The 26,586-nt window shown below is 40.2% G+C and overlaps 1 protein-coding gene across 4 annotated transcripts in view; it reads left to right on the forward strand.

Moving 5' to 3' along the window:
- Window positions 1–26,586, forward strand: part of LOC106094995 (calcium-binding protein E63-1) — a 272,836-nt gene that overhangs the window by 52,232 nt on the left and 194,018 nt on the right. For 2 of the 4 annotated variants that reach the window (XM_059360592.1, XM_059360593.1), the window contains exons 2-3: window positions 13,059–13,097; window positions 16,294–16,333. In XM_059360592.1, the coding sequence (XP_059216575.1) occupies window positions 13,059–13,097; window positions 16,294–16,333 (79 nt within the window). Of the gene's footprint in view, window positions 1–13,058; window positions 13,098–16,290; window positions 16,334–26,586 lie in introns of all 4 variants that reach the window. The other 2 variants (XM_059360590.1, XM_059360591.1) reach the window with 1 other exon arrangement.

Genomic DNA, 26,586 nt, shown 5'->3' on the forward strand with positions numbered 1-26,586 from the left:
TTCACTCAACCTATTGAAATTAGGAGCAATAATTTCGTTTGAAATTTTATACATTTTCAGATTATTAAAATACTCGTATTTGCTCAGTGAGCATCAAATTATTAACTATTCTAATAGCCACTTTTCTCATTCGACTTTCTAATAAAGAATTTTTTGCCATAACCAACATCAGCCATATGCCAGAAAGTAATTAAAACCATCTGTTGCTGCTGGCGGAATCATGTTGTTTAAAAACCTAAATTTAATTCAATTGCAAACTGGCGAAATAGCAAACTATCATCGTCATCATTGTAATCATCATCCACAACATCATCATCATCCTCAGAGGCATTGAATTGACTGAGATCGATTAGAACAAATTAATGTACATCATGTGAGAAATTCTGCCGATTTTCAAACAAAATTAAGGTACAAACAAGTAAAATGGCATTAAGTGCTGCCGGACCGAACTTTGGATACCCACCACCTCGGGTATATATGGGTAACTTAAGCCACCAAATTCGGACAAGGACATTGAGTGGTCTAATATTTGTGTCACTATTCAATTTTGTAGAACAAAATATTGTTTTTTTTTTTTTGGCAGATATATCCAATTATAAACCGATCTGAACCATATTAAGGTCGGATATCGTGAGGCTAAAAATAACTCACTGTTTCAAATTTCAGCGAAATCGGGTAATAAATAAAGCTTTTATGGGCTTCAGACCCATTATCGGCAGATCGGTCTATATGACAGCTTTATCTAAATGTAGTCCGATCTGAACCATATTTAAGTCGGATATTGGGAGGCTTAAAATAACCCATTGTTGCAAATTTCAGTGAAATCGGATAAAAAATAAAGCTTTTATGGTCTTCAGACCCTTTATCGGCAGATCGGTCTATATGGCAGCTATATCTAAATATGAACCGATCTAATCCATATTTAGGTCAGATATCGGGAGGCATAAAGTAACCCACTGTTTAAAATTTCAGCGAAATCGGGTAATAAATAAAGCTTTTGTGGGCTTCAGACCCTTAATCAGAAGACCGGTCTATATAGTAGCTATATCTAAATATAGTCCGATCTGAACCATATCTGGGTCAGTTGTCGGGAAGCCTTAAACTACTCACTGTTTCAAATTTCAGTCAAATCGGATGAAAAATAAAGCTTTTATGGGCTTCAGATCCATTATCGGCAGATCGGTCTATATGACAGCTATATCTAAATATAGTCCGATCTGTACCATATTTCGGTCGGATGTTGGGAGGCTTAAAACTGCGCACTATTCCAAATTTCAGCGAAATCGGGTAATAAATAAAGCTTTTATGGGCTTCAGACCCATTATCGGCAGATCGGTCTATATGACAGCTATATCTAAATTTAGTCCGATCTGAACCATATTTTAATCGGATGTTGGGAGGCTTAAAACTGCGCACTATTCCAAATTTCAGCGAAATCGGATAAGAAAATAAAGCTTTTATGGCCTTTAGACCCTTTATCGGGAGATCGGTCTATATGACAATTATATCTAAATATAAACCGATCTCTACCATATTTGGATCGAATGTTGGGAGGCTTAAAATAACCCACTGTTTCAAATTTCAGCGAAATCGGGTAATAAATAAAACTTTTATGGGCTTCAGACCCCTTATCGGCAGATCGGTCTATATGACAGATATATCTAAATCTAGTCCGATCTGTACCATATTTGGGTCCTACGGTGGGAGGTCTAAACCTACTAACTGTTTAAAATTTCAGCGAAATCGGGTAATAAATAAAGCTTTTATGGACTTCAGACCCTTAATCGGGAGATCGGTCTATATAGCAGCTATATCTAAATGTAGTCCGATCTGTACCATATTAAGGTCGGATATCGGGAGGCTTACAATAACCCACTGTTGCAAATTTCAGTGAAATCGGATAAAAAATATAGCTTTTATGGTCTTCAGACCCTTTATCGGGAGATCGGTCTATATGGCAGCTATATCTAAATAAAGTCCGATCTGAACCATATTTGGGTCAGTTGTCGGGAAGTCTTAAACTTCTCACTGTTTCAAATTTCAGTCAAATCGGATGAAAAATAAAGCTTTTATGGGCTTCAGACCCTTTATCGGGTGATCGGTTTATATGGCAGCTATATCTAAATATGAACCGATCTAATCCATATTTGGGTCCTACATTGGAAGGTCTAAAACTACTCACTGTTTCAAATTTCAGCGAAATCTAATAATATATAAAGCTTTTATGGACTTCAGACCCTTAATGGGAAGATCGGTCTATATAGTTGCTATATCTAAATATAGTCCAATCTGAACCATATTTAGGTCGGATATTGGGAGGCTTAAAATAACCCATGGTTGTAAATTTCAGTGAAATCGGATAAAAAGTAAAGCTTTTATAGGCTTCAGACCCTTTATCGTCAAATCGGTCTATATAGCAGCTATATCCAAATATGGTGCGATTTGGTCCGTTCAAAAACTTAACCAGCGTGCTTCAAAACGACGTATCTGTGCCAAATTTCAGCTCAATATCTTAATATTTGAAGGCTCTAGAGTGATTACAATAGACGGACGGACAGAAGGACAGACTGATAGACGGGCAGACATACGGACATCATTAAATCGTCTTAGAATTTTACTACGATCCGAAATATATATACTTTGTGCGTTCGGAAATTGATATTTCGATGTGTTGCAAACGGAATGACTAGATGAATATACCCCCTATCCTACGATGGTGGGTATAAAAATAGAAAGACCGTTGAAGATTAAGAATCGTACAATCAAAACATTGTAGTATAGAAAAAGAACAAAAACAAAATCAAATAAAAATTAAAATAATATTTTGTTTATATAAAAAAAAAAAACGAAACGACTTTGCAATGTATAAACAAACCACTTTTTGTGGTTAATACACTAAGTATCCCACACTAAAATGTGGGATTTAAGTATCAAACATGTGTGAGAAAATTAAATTCGTTCAATCACTAAAAAGTGGCAAAGGCGCAATGCCATTTTAAATGATTAAAGTGTGTGCTGCTTTTCAATACATTTTAACTGGCTCGGTGGATCGCGATTTCTGATACGCTATGTATCTTCATCCACAACAGTGTCCTCTTACTCCCCTTAGCGCAGTAAGAGAGAAGAAAGTATTTGCAAATTGCAAATTTTGCCCATGAAGATTCCACTAAGGAACAGAGACAAACTTCTCACATATCAACATATCAATGTGTGCAGTCCGATTCAGGTTTTTAAGCTCAATTATAGCCGAGTACGAACGGCGTGCCGCAGTGCGACACCTCTTTGGAGAGAAGTTTTACATGACAAAGTACCTCACAAATGTTGCCAGCGTTAGGAAGGGGAAAACCACCACTGAAAAATTTTTCTGCTGGTCTCGCTGGGATTCGAACCCAGGCGTTCAGCGTCATAGGCCTCTGCGCCATGGTGGCCTCCGAGAAGAAAGCCTTACTTTCCAATATTCCGATACAAACTAAACATCAATGGTAAGAACAACAAACACATCAACATAGCCAAACTCTTTTTGTTGTGCACTTGAACATTTTGTGAATGTCACTGCAAGTGCTTTGTGTGCTTAGGTCACATTGAGCCAGAGCTCAGCGCCGGGCCGGTACATTGAGTACAACAAAAAGAGTTTGGCATAGTTGATTTGTTTGTTATTCTTACCATTGATGATTAGTTTGTAACGGCATGGAGAAAAGTAAGGCTTTCATTCTTTAGAGGACTTATTGAACCCTGTTTTAAAACAAAATTGTGCTCTACACCTTACTCTATAATGGTTGGGTATGTAGAGCACCTTAATAAATATGACCAAGCTGTTGATGAAGATATATGGCGTAACAGAAAACGCAACCCCCATGCCAGTCAATAGTCCTTAGTTAACAATTAAATACCTCAGCTGGCAACCCATCAGCACTTGCTGCCTGGTTGTTCTTTAATCAGGTAACTGCTACGATGACCCCTTTCTAACTAGGCGGTATATATTCTATACCATCAGCTGGGATTGGTTCTGTAGTAACATCGTAGTCGCCACCGGCCGGATAGTAGCTGGTGGGAAAATATTCCTTCCATATTTTAATACACTATTGATGACTATTATCAGACTTCCTTCGTTGTCAATGCAAGAGGATGTTCCCGTAAAAAAAACCTTTGGTTTGATGTTTGATTCTTTGGTAGAACTTTTATACCCACCACCGAAAGATGGGGGCGTATTCATTTTGTCATTCCGTTTGCAACACATCGAAATATACATTTCCGACCGAGTATATATGATCAGCGTAAAAATCCAAGATGATCTAGCTATGACCGACCTTCTGTCCTTCTGTCTGTTAAAATCACGCTACAGTCTTTAAAAATAGAGATGTTGTGGTGAAATTTTTTACAGATTCTTTTTTTGTCCATAAACAGGTTAAGTGCGAAAATGGGCTATATTCGACTATATCTTGATATAGCCCACATATAGACCGATCGGCCGATTTAGGGTCTCAGGCCCATAAAAGCCACATTTATTATCCGATTTTGTTGAAATTTAGGACAGTGAGTTTTGGTAAGCCCTTTGACATCCTTCGCTAATTTGGCCCTGATCGGTTCAGATTTGGATATAGCTAACATATTGACCGATCTTTCGATTTAAGGTTTTAAGCCCATAAAAGGCCCATTTATTGTCCGATGTCGCCGAAATTTGGGACAGTGAGTTAAGTTAAGCCCCTTGACATACTTCTACAATATGGCACAGATCGGTTCAGATTTGGATATAGCTGACATGTAGACCGATCTCCGATTTCGGGTCTTAGGCCCATAAAAGCTACATTTATTATCTGATTTTGCTGAAATTTGGGACAGTGAGTTTTGGTAAGCCCTTTGACATCCTTCGTAAATTTGGCCCTGATCGGTTCAGATTTGGATATAGCTGACATATAGACCGATCTTTCGATTTAGGGTCTTAGGCCCATAAAAGCCACATTTATTATCCGATTTTGCTGAGATTTAGGACAGTGAATTATTTAAGGCTCTTCGACATCATTCTTCAATTTGGCTCTGATCGGTTCAGATTTGGATATAGCTGCCATATAGACCGATCTTTCGATTTAAGGTTTTGGGCCCATAAAAGGCGCATTTATTGTCCGATGTCGCCGAAATTTGGGACAGTGAGTTGTCTAAGGCTCTTCGACATCTTTTTTGAATTTGGCCCTGATCGGCTCAGATTTGGATGTAGCTGCCATATAGACCGATCTTTCGATTTTAGCTTTTGGGCCTATAAAAGGCGCATTTATTGACCGATATCGCCGAAATTTGGGATAGTGAGTTAAGTTAAGCCCCCTGACATACTTCTGCAATATGGCACAGATCGGTCCAAATGTGGATATAGCTGCCATATAGACCGCTCTCTCGGTTTTAAGTTTTGGGGCCATAAAAGACGCATTTATTGTCCGATTTTGCTGAGATTTAGGACAGTGATTTGTGTTGGGCCCTTCGATATATTTAGTCAATTTGGCCTAAATCGGTCCAGATTTGGATATAGCTGCCCTACAAACCGATCCTCCGATTTAGGGTCTTAGGCCCATAAAAACCACATTTATTATCTGATTTTGTTGAAATTTGGGAAAGTGAGTTTTGGTAAGCCCTTTGACATCCTTCGTTTATGTGGCCCTAATCGGTTCAGATTTTGATATAGCTGACATATAGACCAATCTTTCGATTTAGGGTCTTAGGCCCATAAAAGCCGCATTTATTATCCGATTTTGCTGAGATTTAGGACAGTGAATTATTTAAGGCCCTTCGACATCATTCTTCAATTTGGCTCTGATCGGTTCAGATTTGGATATAGCTGACATATAGACCGATCTTTCGATTTAAGGTTTTGGGCCCATAAAGGACGCATTTATTGTCCGATGTCGCCGAAATTTAGGACAGTGAGTTGTGCTAGGCCCTTCGACATCCTTCTTCAATTTTCCCCAGATCATTCCAGATGTGGATATAGCTGCCATATAGACCGATCTTTCGATTTAAATTTTGGGCCCATAAAAGGCGCATTTATTGCCCAATGTCACCGAAATTTAGGACAGTGAGTTAAGTTAAGCCCCCTGACATACTTTTGCAATATGGCACAGATCGGTCCAGATGTGGATATAGCTGCCATATAGACCGATCTCTCGGTTTTAGGTTTTGGGTCCATAAAAGGCGCCTTTATTGTCCGATGTCGCTGAAATTTGAGACAGTGAGATGTGTTAGGCTCTTCGACATCCTTCTTCTATGTTGCCCAGATCGGTCCAGATGTGGATATAGCTGCCATATATACCGATCTCTCGGTTTTAGGTTTTGGGGCCATAAAAGTCGCATTTATTGTCCGATGTCTCTAAAATTTGGGACAGTGCTTTGTGTTAGGCTCTTTGAAATTTTTCTGCAACTTGGCCCAAATCGGTCCAGATTTGCATATAGCTGCCATGTAGACCGATATCTCGATTTAAAGTCTTGGCCCCACAAAAGGCGCATTTATAATCCGATATCTCTGATATTTGACACAGTGACTTATGTTAGGCTTTTTGACATCCGTGTCTTATACATTTCAGATTGGTTTATTTTTAGATATAGCTACTAAAAAGACCAATATTTTACAATAGATCAATGACTTGTGCTTATTAGTTTTGGGTTGCCCAAAAAGTAATTGCGGATTTTTCATATAGTCGGCGTTGACAAAGTTTTTCACAGCTTGTGACTCTGTAATTGCATTCTTTCTTCTGTCAGTTATCAGCTGTTACTTTTAGCTTGCTTTAGAAAAAAAGTGTAAAAAAGTATATTTGATTAAAGTTCATTCTATTAAAAATGCATTTACTTTCTTTTACAAAATCCGCAATTACTTTTTGGGCAACCCAATATTTGGTCCAAATCGGAACATATTTCGCTATAACTGCTACATGACATAAGATATGCAATTCTCACGAGATTTTGATAAAAGTTGGTTTACATATATGCCCAAGGTGGTGGGTATCCAAAGTTCGGCCCGGCCGAACTTAACGCCTTTTTACTAGTTTCTTGGCTAGTTTGTTTCGTTTCTTTCCCATAGTGGTTCGTGTTATACCTTTTACCTCTGCTCACCAGAAATTTTCCAAAGGATTTTCCCTATTTCCTCTTGTCTTTGCCAACATTATTTAATACCCTTGTTGTATTATTTTTCGCTTAAAATCCATCTTAACTGTCTGCCTGCTTTCTTCTAAGAAATGTGCACTTGATGCAATCCATTTTGCATTTGTCCCAATAAATTTACACCCAAAATGGCCCTTAAGACATAAATGGCAAGGCGGCAGCAAATAAATCTGGCCGCCATTAAAAACATTTGCCAAAAAGTGTTGTCATCGCGGTTGTTGTTATTTTTAGTTAGTCAAACAGATAGGAGACTTGAGAATCAAATAAAAATAAACTTCCAATTAATCAATGTCATGATAATCGTCATCATTTCATCTTTTATTAGATGTTGGCAATATTTTTATGTGGAACACCATCGATGTGGGCATACCTACATGCAAATGTGGCATTTAATTGATGTTGAAAACCCCTTTTGAGGGTAGCGAAGACCATGAAGAGAGGGAGGCGTAAATAAACTGTCAAATTGTCTGCTAATTTCCAACCAAAATATATAGGGAAACAATGAATGGGTATGAATGTGGAATGGATGGTAGGTTAAAAATATTTATTTGAAAAAAAAAAAGGAATGGCTTTTTCTTTGATTTCAACGTGGAAGTATTGATTGGCCAACTGTTGATCAAGTGATTTTAAGGTATATGGGGTGTGGGTCTCTTTATACCCTACACTACCTCTGTGGTACAGGGTATAATAATTTTGTGAATTTTTTCGTAACGCTTAGAAGAACAAATAATTGACATGTCTATAGCCTTAGAACCACTTTCTGAATCGATTTAGTCATGCCCGGCTTGTTTTCATGTAATCATGGCACAGGTTGTGTTTAAAATCCAATCGACACGAAATATTGCACACGTCACTTTTTGGGACAGGACAGAAGCTTTCGATGTTGGTAAAAACCGGTTCAAATTTAGGTATACTTTACTTTACTTCCATTGGATATGACAGAATATATGTTCCACTAGCCAAACGTAGAATAGCGTTCCAGGCGCCTCGATCTTCTGCGCTCATTCTAAAATCTCTGACACCAAGTTTCGAGGTGTCTCCCATCACTTGATCTTTCCATCGGGCTTTTAGTCTTGCCGGTTTGCGAGTACCACCGTGTTTGTCTTTAAAAGTCTACTTTGATGGAGCTTCTTCATCCATTCTGACAACAGCCAACCTAGCCAACGAAGCCGTTGTATGTTGATGCTCATACAGCTCATGGTTCATATGTCGCCTATATTCACCATTAACGCAAACTGGTCCATATATACAAGCACTGCCTCATCTGCTTTCAAAAGTAGCCCTGCTTCAGAACCATATAACAGCACGGATAGTATCAGTGTCTTGTTAAGTGTAGTCTTCGTCTGTCGAGAGGTGGCCTTGTCTCTAAACTGCTTACTTAGTCCAAAGTAGCATCTGTTTGCCAGTATTATTCTTCGCTTAATCTCAAAACTGGTATCATTCGTTTCGGTTACGGCGGTGCCGAGGTAGATAAAGTTACCGACTGTCACAACTAGTTGTGGTTCCCAACTTTCTCCATTTTCTTTATCCGCTCGGTTGTGCAAGGCTTTTTGGGAGCTGAAACCATCCATTTCGTCTTATCTCCATTTTCTGCCAGACCTATTTTCACTGACTCTATTTCGATTCTTTCAAATGGCTGCAGTTACTACGTCCGGTGACCGACCTTTGACATCGATGTCGTCGGCATAGGTGAGTATCATGTGCTCTCTTGTGATTAGTGTGCCATATCTATTCACTTCTGCATCTCGTATAATCTTCTCCAGCAGGATATTAAAGAGATCACATGATAGGCTGTCTCCTTGTCTGAAACCACGTTTGGTATTAAATGGTTCGGAGAGATTCTAGGGATACCAAACTCAGACATGGCTTGAAATACCTTTGACCGTAAAGGAGTGTCGAAGGCGGCTTTGTATTCAACAAAGAGATGGTAGGTGTTGATTTGTCCTTCTCGAGTTTTTTCCGGGATTTGGCGCAGTGTGTATATCTGGTCCAAGGTGGATTTACAAGGTCTAAAGCCGCATTGATAGGGCCCAATTATCTCAGCATGTCCTCAAATATGTGCGCCTTATCAGCTTGTTGCCTCCGGTCTCACATAGTTCAGCGGGCAACCCGTCGGCTCCTGCTGTCATGATGTTCTTTAGACGGGTCACTGCTACTTGGACCTCATTCTGACTAGGAGGTAAACATTCTATACCATCATCAGGGATTGGTTCTGCGGTATCCTCTTCGCCGCCAACGTGGGACACTAGCAGTTGGGAAAAATGTTCTTTCCATATCCTCAGCATGTTATCTGTGTCAGTTACCAGATTTCTTTCTTGGTCTCTTCAAAGCCAACGGTTTGATGTTTAATTTTTTGGTAGAATTACCAGACTTCATTCTGACTCCTCTACATCTCAATTCGCTCTCACTCAAGTCTTTCCATTTCCTTTTTCTTTCTGCGGAATAGACTTTTCTCCTCTCTCCTTTCCTCCCGATAACTCTCCTTCATCTGGCTACTCCACCACCATAGGATGGGGGTATACTAACCTAGTCATTCCGTTTGTAACACCTCGAAGCAATGATCTGCTACCCCATTAAGTATGTTGTGGATCGTCTCGACATTCTGATTCAATCTAGCCATGTCCGTCCGTCTGTCGAAATAACGATGGTGGCCGAACGCGTACTTTATATTGATGTAGGTCGTTGGCGATTGGAAATGCGCCATATCGGTTCAGTTGTTGTTGTTGTAACCACATTTTCATGTGGAGGTGGCGATCCTCGTTCTAGTCCAAAGGACCGATCGCCGCGGGAATAGGGTGGCCATTGTTTATTTGTAGGCGCCAATACCTCTCCTTATCATATCGAGCCTATAAGGCTCGGTGCCACCCGACCTCTCACTGAGACTCTCCGCTCGATACCGCTGATTGTCCGCGACTGTAGTTACAGCTACTCCGGATTGAGCATTCCACTATCCGCAACCTGTGGACGCGCCCAGTAGCTCGCAGCTAAGCTTCTAATGACAACAATGAACACCACACAGATCGGAACTCAATGTTCCAGATTGTGTGCTGCTCCCATATAAGCCGATCTCCCGATTTGACTTTCATTTTTCATTCGATTTGGCTGAAATTTTGTATGTAGTGTTCCGTTACGACTTACAACAACTGTGCCAAGTGCGGTTCTAATCGGTCTATAACCTGATATAGCTCCCATATAAATTGATCTCCCGATTTGATTTCTTGAGCCCCTGGAAGCCGCAAATGTCATCCGATTTGGTAGAAATTTTGCTTGTGGGGTTTTGTTATGAACTTCAACAAGTACGGTTCAAATCGGTCCATAATTTGGCATAGTTCCCCCCATAAACCGATCTCCGATTTGACTTCTTGAGCCCATGGAAACCACGTCCGATTTGGCTAAAATTTGGCACATAGCGTTCCCTTATGACTTCCAACAACTGTGTCAAGTACGGTCCAAATCGGTCTATAACCTGATATAGCTCCCATATAAACCGATCTCCCGATATGACTTCTTGAGCCCTTACAATCCGAAATTTTTGTTAAATTTAGCTACAATTTTGCACATAGTGTTTTGTTATGACTTCCAATAACAATGTCATGTACGGTCCAAATCGGTCTATAATCTGATATAGCTCCCATATAAACCGTTCTTCCGACTTGAATTCTTGAGCCCTTACAACCCGCAATTTGTTTCCAATTTAGCTACAATTTTGCACATAGTGTTTTGTTATGAGTTCCAACCGGTCACTAGGTTTTCCATATTCGGTTCCTAGATGCTTTAATTTTTGTTGGTTTGACACAAGTTTGGTATTTTGTATAAATTTTTAGCAGAATCCATGATCCGCCGATTTAGGGTCTTAGGCCCATAAAAGCCACATTTATTATCCAATTTAGTTTAAATTTGGAGTAGTGAGTTGTGTTAGGCCCTTCGACATCCTTCATCAATTTGGCTCAGATCGGTCCAGATTTGGATATAGCTGCCATATAGACCGATCCTCAGAATTAGGGTCTTAGGCCCATAAAAGCCACATTTATTATCCGATTTCGCTAAAAATTGGTACAGTGAGTTGTCTCAGGCCCTTCGACTTTCTTCGTTAAATTGGCCCAGATCGGTCCAGATTTGGATATAGCTGCCATATAGACCAATCCTCCGGTTAAGGGTCTTAGGCCCATAAAAGCCACATTTATTATCCGATTTTGATGAAATTCGGGACAGTGAATTGTATAAGGCTCATCGACATCCTTCGTTAATTTGGCTCAAATCGGTCCAGATTTGGATATAGCTGCCATATAGATCGATCCTCCGATTTATGGTGTAAGACCCATAAAAGCCACATTCATTATCCGATTTTGCTGAAATTTGGGACAGTGAGTTGTGTTAGGCCCTTTGACATATTTCTTCAATTTGGTCCAGATCGGTTCAGATTTAGATATAGCTGCCATATAGACCGATTTCTTGATTTATGGTTTTGGGCCCATAAAATGCTCATTTATTGTCTGATGTCGCCGAAATTTGGAACAGTGAGTTAAGTTAAGCCCCTTGACATACTTCTGCAATATCGAACAGATCGGTCCAGATTTGGATATAGCTGCCATATAGACCGATATCTAGGTTTTAGGTTTTGGGGCCATAAAAGACGCATTTATTGTCCGATGTCGCTGAAATTTGACACAGTGAGTTTGGTTAGGCTCTTCGACGTCCTTTTTCAATTTTGCTCAGATCGGTCCAGATTTGAATATAGCTGCCATATAGACCTCGATTGAAGGCTTAGGGCCCATAAAAGAGGCATTTATTGTCCGATTTAGCCGAAATTTGGGACAGTGTTTTGTGTTAGGCTTTTCGGCATGTTTATGCAACTTGGCCCAAATCGGTCCAGATTTGGATATAGCTGCCATGTAGACCGATACCTCGATTTAAAGTCTCGGCCCAATAAAAGCGCATTTATAATCCGATTTCACTGAAATTTGACACAGTGACTTATGTTCGGCTTTTCGACATCGTGTCCTATATAGTTCAGATCGGTATGAGTTATATGAGTATAAGGTATGATATTTTCACCGATTTTTGATGGAAGGTGGTTAACATATATACCCGTTAACATATAACGCCTTTTTACTTGTTTTCTTACAAATGTTTCAATAAAAATTTTCGTTTTTAGAAAATTGCAATGAAAGAGATATATCTACTTGTTCTCAGACGGCCCATTTTTTACCAGTTCTATCTATCCCACAATGCAACGCAACCCAGGCTAAAACTATACTTGTTCATATACATATTTCTTAACTATAACCGCATACAAGAAGATCTCCTCATATCTAAATATTTTCTAAAGACTCTTCATTCTATCATTCGCATTTCGACCCACCTTAATATAGGCATATTATGAATAATGCAAAAATATATCTTACAATAAATTAATTTCCATTATTCACACAAATGTTAATAAGTGTGTGTATTATCGTACATTTACATAGTACAATGCAGATATGTACATACATACAAGCATTTGTGAATGTATGTATGAGTGTGTGCTTTTGCTTTTGATTTGATTGTTAATAAGCGAAAACATTTTCATGATAATTAATTAAAATAACAATAACAACAGCAACAGCAACAATCTGCGATAAACAATGATAATACGCAGTCACAGCAACAGAGAGCGCAAACAGCCACATCGGCAGCGGCAATAGCACAACACACACACACACACACATATTCTACAGTTGCTCATTTATATTTTTTTTGCGCTTAAAACTATACTATACAAATTTTTTTTTGAATGCTTTTAAAGAGCATGCATTATGAATATCATTTTGTGAATTTTATTAAATTATTAAGTTACATGTATTATAAATTTAATTATACTATTTTCTATTTTCGTCCTATGTAAGTAATTGGATTTTCTTTATGATTTATTGCAGATGCTGGGCACAGTCTTGCTGGGGAAGCGTCCACAAAAAGTAAGTATTTATGGGTTTATGGTGAGGAAATAGTCTTAAAAAATCTAATAAATTGGGTTATATATGAAATTCCCTCAAAATTAAACCAAGTATGTAATACAGTTAGGGGGTTTGCTCCTGTTCCACAGTTCCACATGTAATACAGCTAAAAAAATTTTCATGTTGTTTATTAATTCTATTTTATACTATTTCAAATATTGCACAAAAGTAGATCCATTTTTAAAAGTACGTCCAAATTTAATTTTAACAAGTAAAACAAGTGTACAAGCGCAAGTTCGGCCGGACCGAATGTTTTATACCCTCCACCATGTTACGCATTTGTTGAGTTCTGTGCGCGGTATCTCTTTTTAGGCAAACAAAGAATAATGAATAGGGACTGTCAAGTTCCAGTCTGATTCGGACCATAAATGAATTGAATGCTGAACATTGTAGAAGTCAATGCGTAATATTTCAATCCATTCGGATACGAATTGCGCCTTGTAGGGGCTCAAGAAGCAAAATCGGAAGATCAGTTTATATGGGAGCTGTATCAAGCTAAAGATCAATACAGACCATATTGGACACATATATTGAAGGTCATGGGAGAAGCCGTTGCTGCCAATTCGGATGAGAATTGCGCCCTCTAGAGGCTCAAGAAGCCAAGATCCCAGATCGGTTTTTATGTACTGATTTGCGTCATAGTACGCACAGCTGTTGGAAGTCATAAAAAAACAACTTATGCAAAAATTCAGCCAAATCGGATTAGATTGGCGCCCTCTAGTGGCTCAAGAAGTCAAGATCCAGGATCGGCTTATATGACAGCTATACCAGGTTATGAACCGATTTGAACCATACTTAGCACAGTTTTTGGAAGTGATGCCGAAATACCACGTGCAAAATTACAGTCAAATCGGATTAGAATTGCGCCCTCTAGAGGCTCAAGAAGCCAAGATCCCAAATCGGGATCCGAGTTGTGTCATACTACGCACAGTTTTTGGAAGTCATATCAAAACACCTAATGCAAAATTTTAGCCAAATTGGATGAGAATAGCGCCCTCTAGCGGCTAAATAAGTTAAGATCCAAGATCGGTTTATATGGCACCTATATCAGGTTATAGACCGATTTGAACCATACTTAGCACAGTTGTTATCAAAACATTACGTGCAAAATTTCAGTCAAATCGGATGAGAATTGCGCCCTCTAGAGGCTCAAGAAGTCAAGACCCAAGATCGGTTTCTATGGCAACTATATAAAAACATGGACCGATTTGGCCCATTTACATATGGGATCTAAGACGGATATTTCGAGGTGTTATAAAGAGAATGATGAAATTTGTATACCCCTGTCCTATGGTGGAGGGCATAAAAACTTAATTATGGATTATTTATGGATATGGTCCTGTAGTAGAGCTGGCAAACTATTAATGGCACTATCGATATTATCGACATTTTATTTTATACTCACCACCGAAGGATGGGGGTATATTCATTTTGTCATTCCGTTTGCAACACATCGAAATATCCATATCCGACCCTATAAAGTATATATATTCTTGATCAGCATAAAAATCTCAGACGATCTAGCCATGTCCATCCGTCTGTCTGTTGAAATCGCGGCACAGTCTTTAAAATAAGAGATATTGAGCCAAAACTTTGCACAGGTTCTTTATTTGTCCATAAGTTGATTGAGTTCGAATATGAGCTATATGGGACTATAAATTGATATAGTCCCCATATAGACAGATCCGCCGATTTAGGGCTTGTGGCCCATAAAAGCCACAGTTATTATCATTTATTGTCCGATTTTGCAGAAATTTGGGACAGTGAGTTGAGTTAGGCTTCTTCACATTTTTCTGCAATTTGGCTCAGATCGGTCCAGATTTGGATATAGCTGCCATATAGACCGATCTCTCGATTTAGGATTTAGGGGCTATAAAAGGCGTATTTATTGTCCGATTTTGCAGAAATTTGGGACAGTGAGTTGTGTTAGGCTTCTTGATATTTTTCTGCAATTTGGCTCAGATCGGTCCAGATTAGGATATAGCTGCCATATAGACCGATCTCTCGATTTAGGATTTAGGGGCTATAAAAGGCGTATTTATTGTCCGATTTCGCCGAAGTTTAGGACATTGAGTTGTGTTAGGGGCTTCGAAATTTTTCTGCAACTTGGCCCAAATCGGTCCAGATTTCGATATAGCTGGTATATAGACCGATATCTCGATATAGAATTTTGGCCCAATAAATGGCGCAGTGAAATCGGGTTATATTGATATCACTGAAATTTGATACAGTCCGTCCGTCCGTCCTTCCGTCCGTCCTTCCGTCCGTCCTTCCGTCCGTCCTTCCGTCCGTCCTTCCGTCCGTCCTTCCGTCCGTCCTTCCGTCCGTCCTTCCGTCCGTCCTTCCGTCCGTCCTTCCGTCCGTCCTTCCGTCCGTCCTTCCGTCCGTCCTTCCGTCCGTCCTTCCGTCCGTCCTTCCGTCCGTCCTTCCGTCCGTCCTTCCGTCCGTCCTTCCGTCCGTCCTTCCGTCCGTCCTTCCGTCCGTCCTTCCGTCCGTCCTTCCGTCCGTCCTTCCGTCCGTCCTTCCGTCCGTCCTTCCGTCCGTCCTTCCGTCCGTCCTTCCGTCCGTCCTTCCGTCCGTCCTTCCGTCCTTCCGTCCGTCCTTCCGTCCGTCCTTCCGTCCGTCCTTCCGTCCGTCCTTCCGTCCGTCCTTCCGTCCGTCCTTCCGTCCGTCCTTCCGTCCGTCCTTCCGTCCGTCCTTCCGTCCGTCCTTCCGTCCGTCCTTCCGTCCGTCCTTCCGTCCGTCCTTCCGTCCGTCCTTCCGTCCGTCCTTCCGTCCGTCCTTCCGTCCGTCCTTCCGTCCGTCCTTCCGTCCGTCCTTCCGTCCGTCCTTCCGTCCGTCCTTCCGTCCGTCCTTCCGTCCGTCCTTCCGTCCGTCCTTCCGTCCGTCCTTCCGTCCGTCCTTCCGTCCGTCCTTCCGTCCGTCCTTCCGTCCGTCCTTCCGTCCGTCCTTCCGTCCGTCCTTCCGTCCGTCCTTCCGTCCGTCCTTCCGTCCGTCCTTCCGTCCGTCCTTCCGTCCGTCCTTCCGTCCGTCCTTCCGTCCGTCCTTCCGTCCGTCCTTCCGTCCGTCCTTCCGTCCGTCCGTCCTTTTTTTTAAAAATTAATTAATTAAATTAAAATTTTTAAAAATTAAATTTGTTGTTATTTACTTTCAGCAGTCTGTTAAAAAGAAACCCTTCACAGAGGTCGAGTTATCAGGTAAGTTGATAAACTTTCAAATTTCTTATCGCTATTTGACACATCTTTATCCTTGAAGTAAATTTTATTTTGAAGGAAATTGCATAGCGAATTCAATTTGGCTATACTAAAAGTGGCCTTTGGCTAAGTAAGCAATTCACTCAAAGTCACTGTGTCTTAAAGAGTACCTCAAGGTGCCTGCTACACATTACCCTTTAAAAGCAATTAACGGCAATAAATTATCAACTATACCCTGAACTCAAGAATTTTTGTGTTAATTTGCCTAAAATAGTTTAGACATTGAACAAGGAGGTGTTGTGTAAAAATAATGCAAATTAAATGGATGACGCGACTGTGACCAAGCAAACCTGGGCAGTCTCATTGCATTGATTTAAGTTTTAAATTCAGTTCGAAGGTGAGAATGAAAGACAAGGTATGCAGTAAGATTACTTACAGAAGGGCTCATTATCAGATATGGTCATCTATATAATTCCTTAGTTGGATAAATATTGTATTGAAGAAAGTTTTTCCAAGAAATCTAGACTAGCAGAGCTTAAATGCCAAACTCTTTCCCATATGAAAAAGTTCAAGTTGAGCTTTTGTTTCAGGGACATTCAAAGAAGTTGTCCAATCTCTGGATGGTCTTCATCTTTGTAAATTACTATGGGTATTCTAAACCTTTTCTTTCCCTAATATTGTTTGCTGGGTTACACTTTCACCTTACCTACCAATATCTACACATGCTCCTACAACAAACTTTGCACTTCCTTTTCGGTGCATGCAAAGTTGTAATCGCTGTTACTCACTATCGATGCAATCAATCAAGAATTTTAACGAAAATAACAAAATGTGCATGTACTCGTACTACGTACATACAAGTCAATGCAAAAAGCTGTGTAATTTTCTCAACATTTTGGCTGTTGTAAATTTTAAATTACCTTCGAATGGGAGAGCTGATGGGATGAGAGGTTTCCCAGGCATTGTGAGGTGCATTGAAATCATCTGGAGGAATATTTACAGATTGCCATTTGGCTGCAAAAAAAAAGTTTTTAAATATTTTCGTTGTCGTCATTAAAAGATTTGCAATTTTGTTGATTGCTTTGCAAATCACTTACGTCGAATGAATTGCAAACTTCCGTTTTTGGCATGTAAATTTTAATTTGTTTATTTTTGAGAACATTTGCGATTGTTAGCAATGCAAGTTATTGTGTAAAGTGTTTTTGGAAAGTATCAAAACTGCCTTCAAATTCTTGAGAAATGGCGAAATTTTTCATAACAGATAGGGATATACTGATAGGTTCCCCATAGGGTGAACATTTTAATTCGGCCCATACCACCATGGACTTTTAGATTATCCCAAAAACTGACATTTTGTGCAAACGCAATTCCCCCAATTTTTATACCCACCACCGAAGGATGGGGGTATATTCATTTTGTCATTCCGTTTGCAACACATCGAAATATCCATTTCCGACCCTATAAAGTATATATATTCTTGATCAGCGTAAAAATCTAAGACGATCTAGACATGTCCGTCTGTCTGTTGAAATTACGCTACAGTCTTCAAAAATTGAGATATTGAGCTGAAACTTTGCACATATTCTTTTTTTGTCCATAAGCAGGGTAAGTTCGAAGATGGGCCAAATCGGACTATATCTAGATATAGCACCCATATAGACCGATCCGCCGATTTAGGGTCTTAGGCCCATAAAAGCCACATTTATTATCCGATTTTGCTGAAATTTGGGACAGTGAGTTGTCTTAGGCCCTTCGACATCCTTCGCCAATTTGGCTCAGATCGGTCCAGTTTTGGATATAGCTGCCATATAGACCGATCCTCCAATTTAGGGTCTTGGACCCATAAAAGCCACATTTATTATCCGATTTTGCTGAAATTTGGGACAGTGAGTTGTCTTAGGCCCTTCGACATCCTTCGCCAATTTGGCCCAGATCGGTCCAGTTTCGGATATAGCTGCCATATACACCGATCTCTCGATTTAAGGTTTTGGCCCCATAAAAGGCGCATTTATTGTCCGATGTCGCCCAAATTTGGGACAGTGAGTTGTGATAAAACTTTCGATATTATTTTTCAATTTGGCTCAGATCGGTCCAGATTTGGATATAGCTGCCATATAGACCGATCTCTCGATTTGAGGCTTTGGGCCCAAAAACAGTTAATTTATTGTCCGATGTCGCCGAAGTTTAGGACAGTGAGTTGTCTTAGGCCCTTCGACTTATATCTGCAATTTCGCTTTGATCGGATCAGATTTGGATATAGCTACCATATAGACCGATCTCTTGTTTAAATTGCAGATTTATGTCGAAGGACCTTAGACAACTCACTGTCCCGAATTTCGGTGACATCGAACAATAAATGCGCCATTTATGGGCTCAAAACCTTAAATCGAAAGATCGGTTTATATGGCAGCTATATTCAAATTTGGAGCGATCTGAGCCAAATTGAAGAAAGATGTCGAGTGTCCTAACACAACTCACTGTTCCAAATTTCAGCGACATCGGACAATAAATGAACCTTTTTTGGGCCCAAAACCTTAATTCAAGAGATCGGTCTATATGGCAGCTATATTCAAATCTGGACCGATCTGAGCCAAATTAGAGAGGGATGTCGAAGGGTCTATCACAACTCACTGTCCAAAATTTTGGCAAAATCGGACGGTAGAATCGGTAGAGTTTGGCTCGCCGATGGATATAGGGTACCCCATTTTTCGATATCCGAAGGGGGCCGTACTCTCCTCCTTACCCCAATTGTGAAAAACTCCAGATCTCGAAAATTGGTGCAACGATTTATGCGAATTGTTTTTTGTGCACTTATGGTAATCCAAAACACGAAATTGCGATCAAATAACCGTGGAGGACGCCCTAGCCCAAAACCCTCCGAAACGGACAAGTTTACCGATTGGGACAATATGGCCATCAAATGACAGGTATTTAAGAGTAGAGTACAAATTTGATATAAAAATTTGATCCAAAGAGTCAGGGGGCCCGCCAACTCCCCAAAAAGATAATTGGAAGTAGAATACGAAACTTTTATAAAAATTTAGGATCAAGTTCCATGGGTGCCGACCCACTCCAAAAATACCCCTTAATGCACATGAAGGCCGATCGGGGGAACAAAGTGGGACTCAAACGAGACTCAAAAGGAGAGAAACGAGTCAATGGGAGAGAAGCGAGCCAATGGGAGAGAAACGAGACTCAATGCGAGAGAGAGGAGTCAATGGGAGAGAAACGAGTTAATGGGGGAGAGACTCAATGGGAAAGAAACGAGTCGCAAACGAGACTCAACGAGACTCAAACGAGACTCAATGGGAGAGAACGAGTCAATGAGAGAGAAGCGAGCCAATGGGAGAGAGACTCAATGGGAGAGAGACTCAATAGGAGAGAAACGAGGCTCAATGGGAGAGAAACGAGACTCAATGGGAGAGAGAGGGGTGAATGGAAGAGAATCGAGTCAATTGGAGAGAGACTAGTTGGGAGAGAAAGGAGTCTCAAACGAGACTCAATGGGAGAGAGAGGAGTCAATGGGAGAGAATCAAGTCAACGGGAGAGAGACTCAATGGGAGAGAAAGGAGTCTCAAACGAGATTCAAACGAGACTCAATGGGAGAGAACGAGTCAATGGGAGAGAAGCGAGACTCAATGGGAGAGAAATGAGTCTCAAACGAGACTCAATGGGAGAGAACGAGTCAATGGGAGAGAAACGAGACTCAATGGGAGAGAAACGAGTCTCAAACAAGACTCAACGAGACTCAATGGGACTCAAACTCACTTAAGAGTAGAATACGAAGCTAATATAAAAAGGTGAGATCTATTTCCGGGCGGGTCTCACCATCGCATGACCTAAATGGACATGCACACTGAACTGGACAGTATGGGACTCAAACGAAAAGTATTTGAGAGCAGAATATTAAACTTATATAAAAACCTTGGTCTATTCCCGTGGGGGTGGCCCCACTGCAAAATTTTGCTGCAAATGGACATGCATACAAATGGGACAATATGTGATGGAACCCTAATTTTCAAAAACGCCAGATCTCGGAGAAGGGTGGTTCGATTTAAGCGAAATTTTGTATGCTCTCTTATAGTAACCTACGAACAAAAATTTGGTATCCAAATTTCGGATGGGCTACCTAGGAGGGGGCGCCCCCTTCCTCAAAACCTACACACCAATCACGACAACATGGGACTCAAATGAAAGGTATTTAAGATTAGAAAACGTATCTGATATCCAATTGTCGGACCAAGTGTTTGGGGGACCACCCCAACCCCCAAAACACCCCTTAATCGGACATATTTACCGACCATGGCAATATGGGACTCAAATGAAAGGTATTTGCGAATAAAATACTAATCTGATCTGATATCCAAATTTGGCACAAAGTTTCTGGGGGTCCATCCCTTCCCCAAAACAACCCCCAAACAGGACTTATTTTTTGGCCATGGCAATATGGAGCTTAAATAAAAGGTATTTGAGTGTAGAATACGAATCTGATATCTAGATGTGGGACCAAGTGTTTGGGGGGGCCGCCCATCCCCGAGAAAAACCCCCAAAGAAGACATCCCCCTTCTCCAAAACAACCCCAAACTGGATTTATTTACTGACCATGGCAATATGGGACTTAAATGAAAGGTATTTGAGTGTCGAATACTAACCTGATATGCAGGTGTGGGACCAAGTGTTTAGGGCCCGCCCATCCCCGAGAACATCCCCCAAAAAAGACGTCCCCCTTCCCCAAAACAACCTCAAACTGGATTTATTTACTGACCATGGCAATATGGGACTTAAATGAAAGGTATTTGAGTGTAGAATACTTACCTGATATCCAGATGTGGGACCAAGTGTTAGGGGGGCCGCTCATCCCCGAGAAAATCCCCCAAAGGGGACATATTTACGACCATAGCAATATGGGGCTCAAATGAAAGGACTTTGGAAGTAAAACGCGAATCTGATATCAATGTTCGCAAAAAGTGTCTATGGGGCCACCGCACCCCCATAACACCACCCAAATAGGAAGTATTGGGTTGCCCAAAAAGTAATTGCGGATTTTTCATATAGTCGGCGTTGACAAATTTTTTCACAGCTTGTGACTCTGTAATTGCATTCTTTCTTCTGTCAGTTATCAGCTGTTACTTTTAGCTTGCTTTAGAAAAAAAGTGTAAAAAAGTATATTTGATTAAAGTTCATTCTAAATTTTATTAAAATTGCATTTACTTTCTTTTAAAAAATCCGCAATTACTTTTTGGGCAACCCAATATTTGCTGACCTTTGCAATATGGGGCTCAAATAAGAGGTATTTTAGTCGGACAATGTTTTGGTGGCTACACTATTTAGCTAAATTGGCTCAAGATTTGCCTAGAATTCAGCGAAATCAGGTGACAAATGTTCCTCCCACGAAGTACAATGGGCACATTTATTTATACACATCTGATGTATATAAAACCAATAAGGAAAGGCAAAAGTCGGGCGGTGCCGCTGTATAATACCCTAAACCTACCCTATAAGTAAAAAAGTGGGAGTCGAGGGTTAGACTCCGCAGCCCTGCGTTGAGGTCCATCAAAATTGGTTCAGCACACGATAAAGCTCCCCATAAGTACAAAGTGGGAGCTATATCGTATGCTGAAATAATTTTGATGGACCTTGACGCAGGGCCGCGGAGTCTAACCCTCGACTCCCACTTTTTACTTATAGGGTAGGTTTAGGGTATTATACAGTGGCACCGCCCGACTTTTGCCTTTCCTTACTGGTTTTATATACATCAGCTGTGTATAAATAAATGTTCCCATTGTACTTCGTGGGAGGAACGTTTGTCACCTGATTTCGCTGAATTCTAGGCAAATCTTGAGCCAATTTAGCTAAATAGTGTAGCCACCAAAACATTGCTGATTTTTTTATTTTATCATTTTATTACCAATTTTTATGTTCAAACGTTCTGCGGAACATTTTGTTATAAAATTTTGATTTTACTAATTTCTATAATGAACCTAACAGTCATCATAAATTCTTTATCTTTAATTTTAATCATTTATTTGCGTGCCAGAAAAAAAGTTATATATATACATATTTTTCTTTAAATTGGCTTATAAAAAAGAATAGGAATATATGTTTGAAACGTATTTTTAGCTTTGTGATGTAGCTGTTAAAAAAATACGTGGGAAATTTATTTTATTGCATGTTTTGTGTTTTTGAATGCCTCCTTTTTGTTGATGCTCTGTGTTTTGCGTTGGAGTAGGCTATTTTGTGCATTTTCATTTTGCATGCGATCTCTAGATATTTGGTTGAATTTTCTTACGAAGCCAATGTGTGGGCAAAGGGGTGGCGGTGGAGGCAGCCAATGCTTGGCCAGACTTCATGCCGGATACATCAAGTTGTGCACAGTGCATTATTTTAAATAAATGATGGGGTATACATGCAGATTATGGCGGCATTTAGGGGGAATTATAGTCAGCTAAATTGGAAATGGTAGTCCAGCAAAATTCATTAAAATTACTGTGCACAATGGGATGGTAGGCAACAAATTTTGGGTTTAAATTTTATCAATAGAAATTGAAAATTTAAATTCAGGGTATGATATTTCTCCTGGGCCTAATGTTTGCATTGAGCCATAACTGATGTCATTTTTGTAAGACATGAGATTTTATACCCACCACCCAAGGATGGGGGTATATTCGTTTTGTCATTCCGTTTGCAACACATCGAAATATCCATTTCCGTATATATATTCTTGATCAGCGTAAAAATCTAAGACCATCTAGACATGTCTGTCCGTCTGTCTGTTGAAACCACGCTACAGTTTTTAAAAATAGAGATATTGAGCTGAAACTTTGCACAGATTCTTTTTTTGTCCATTAGCAGGTTAAGTTCGAAGATGGGCTATATCGGACTATATCTTGATATAGCGCCCATATAAACCGATCCGTCGATTTAGGGTCTTAGGCCCATGAAAGTCACATTTATTATCCTATTTTGCTGAAATTTGGAATAGTGAGTTGTGTTAGGCCCTTCAACATCCTTCTTCAATTTGGCCTAGATCGGTTCAGATTTGGATATAGTTGTCATATAGACCGATCCGCCAATTTAGGGTCTTAGGCCCATAAAAGCCACATCTATTATCCGATTTTGCTGAAATTTGGGGCAGTGAGTTAAGTTAAGGCCCTCGACATATATCTGCACTTTGTCACAGATCGGACCAGATTTGGATATAGCTGCCATATAGACCGATCTCTCGATTTAAGGTTTTGGGCCCATAAAAGGTGCATTTATTGTCCGATGTCAACTAAATTTGGGACAGTGATTAAGGTTAAGTCCCACGACACACTTCTGCAATATGGCGCAAATCGGTCCAGATTAGGATATAGCTGCCATATACACCGATCTCTGGATTTAAGGTTTTGGGCCCATAAAAGGCGCATTTATTGTCCGATGTCGACGAAATTTGGGACAGTGGGGTAATTTAAGCCATTCGACACACTTCTGCAATATGGAACAAATTGGTTCAGATTTAGATATAGCTGCCATATAAACCAATATCTCGATTTAAGGTTTTCAGCCCATAAAAATGCGCATTTATTGTCCGATGTCGACGAAATTTGGGTCAGTGAGTTGTGTTATGCGCTTCGACATTCTTCTTAAATTTGGCCCAGATCGGTTCAGATTTGATTATTGCTGCCATATGGACCGGTCTCTCGATTTAAGGTTTTGGGCCCATAAAAGGCGCATTTATTTTCCGATTTTGCTGAAATTTAAGACAGAGAATTGTCTTAGGCCCTTTGACATTTTTGTTTTCAATTTGGCCCTGATCGGTTCAGATTTGGATATAGCTGCCACATAGATCGATCTCTCGATAAAAGGTTTTTGGGTACATAAAAGGCGAATTTATAGTCCTATGTCGCCGAAATTTGGGACAATGAGTAAGTTTGAGCCCTTCGACATACGTCGGGAATATGGCACAGATCGGTCTAGATTTGGATATAGCTGCCATAGAGACCGATCTCTCGATTTAAGGTCTTGAGCCCATAAAAAGCGTATTTACTGTCCGCTTTCGACGATATTTGGGCCAGTGAGTTGTGTTATGCCCTTCGACATTCTTCTCCAATTTGGTTCAAATCGGTCCAGATTTGGATATAGTTGCCACATAGACCGATCCCCCGATTTAACGCCTTGGGTCCATAAAAGGCGCATTTCTTATCCGATGTCGACGAAATTTGGGACAGCGATTTGTGTTAAGCCCTTCGACATCTATCTTCAATTTGGCCCTGATCGGTTCAGATTTGGTTATAGCTTTCATATAGACCAAGCTCTCGATTTAAGGCTTTGGGCCCAAAAAAGGCGCATTTATTGTCCGATGTTGCCAAAATTTGGGACAGTGAGTTAGGTCAAGCCCCCCGACACACTTCTGCAATATGGCACAGATCGGTCCAGATTTGGTTAAAGTTGCCATATAGACCGATCTCTCAATTTAAGGTTTTGCGGCCATAAAATGTGCATTTATTGACCGATGTCGCCGAAATTTGGGACGATTGGTCCAGAGTTGAATATAGCTGCGATATGGACCGTACTTTAATTGGCTATGACAGAATATTTGTTCCACTAGCCGAACGTAGAATAGCGTTCCAAGCGCCTCGATCTTCTGTGCTCATTCTAAAATCTCTGACACCGAGTTTCGAGGTGTCTCCCACAACTTGATCTTTCCATCGGGCTTTTGGTCTTCCCGGTTTGAGTGTAGTACCGTGTTTGCCGTCAAAAGACTTCATTGCTGGAGCTTCTTCATCCATTCTGACAACATGACCTAGCCAAAGCAGCCGTTGTATTTTGATATGGATTTTGCGATATGGACCGATCTCTCGATTCAAGGTTTTGGGACCATAAGATGCGTATTTATTATCCGATTTCGCCAAAATTTGGGACAGTGAGTTAAATTAAGCCCCTCGACATACTTCTGCAATATGGCACAGATCGGTCCACATTTGGTTCTGTCCGTCCGTCCGTCCGTCTGTCTGTCGAAAGCACCCTAACTTTCGAAGGAGTACAGCCAGCCGCTTGAAATTTTGCACAAATACTTATTTACAGTGTAGTTCGGTTGGGATTATAAATGGGGCATATCGGTCTATGTTTTGATATAGCTGTCATATGAACCGATCTTGAATCTTGAAATTTTTGAGCCACCACTTTGGCACAACGTGTTTCGTTATGATATCCAACAACTGTGCTAAGTATGATTTAAATCGGTCCATAACCTGATATAGCTGCCATATAAACCGATCTTGGGTCTTGATTTCTTGAGCCTCTAGAGGGCGCAATTCTTATCCGATTTGGCTGAAATTTAGCATGACGTATTTTATTTTGACTTCCAACAACTGTGCCAAATAAGGGTAAAATCGGTTCATAACCTGATATAGCTGCCATTTAAACCGATCTGGGGACTTGACTTCTTGAGCCACTACAGGGCGCAATTCCTATCCGATGTGGCTAAAATTTTGCATGTAGTGTTCTGTTACAACCCCAAACAGTTGTACCAAGTATGGTCTAAATCGGTATATCACCTGATATTGCTGTCATATAAACAGATATTGAATCTTGACTTCTTGAGCCACTAGAGGGCGTAATTCTTATCCCATTTGGCTGAAAATTGGCACAACATGATTCGTTATGACTTCCAACAACTGGCCCAAGTATGGTCTAGATCGGTATATAACCTGATAAAGTTGCCATATAACCCGATCGCATATCTTGACTTCTTGATCCTCTAGATGGCGCAATTATTATAAGATTTTTTTGAAATTTTGTACAACGGCTTCTCCCAAGATCTTTAACCGATCTCTTTATATTCCATCAGCCTCTAGAGGGCGCAATTCTTATGCGATTTGGTTGAAATTTTACACAATGACTTTTACTATGGTCTTTAACATTCAATTCAGTTATGGTCCGAATGGGATTATATCTTGCCCAAAAAGTAATTGCGGATTTTTCATATAGTCGGCGTTGACAAATTTTTTCCCAGCTTGTGACTCTGTAATTGCATTCTTTCTTCTGTCAGTTATCAGCTGTTACTTTTAGCTTGCTTTAGAAAAAAAAGTGTAAAAAAGTATATTTGATTAAAGTTCATTCTAAGTTTTATTAAAAATGCATTTACTTTCTTTTAAAAAATTCGCAATTACTTTTTGGGCAACCCAATAGCTCCGATAGCATAGCAATTATTTTCTTTTATCCTTTGTTTGCCCAAAAAGGGATGCCGTGGAAAGAGCTCAACAAATGCGATC

Source organism: Stomoxys calcitrans, chromosome 1 (genome assembly GCF_963082655.1).
Source record: "Stomoxys calcitrans chromosome 1, idStoCalc2.1, whole genome shotgun sequence".
Lineage (NCBI taxonomy): Eukaryota > Metazoa > Arthropoda > Insecta > Diptera > Muscidae > Stomoxys > Stomoxys calcitrans.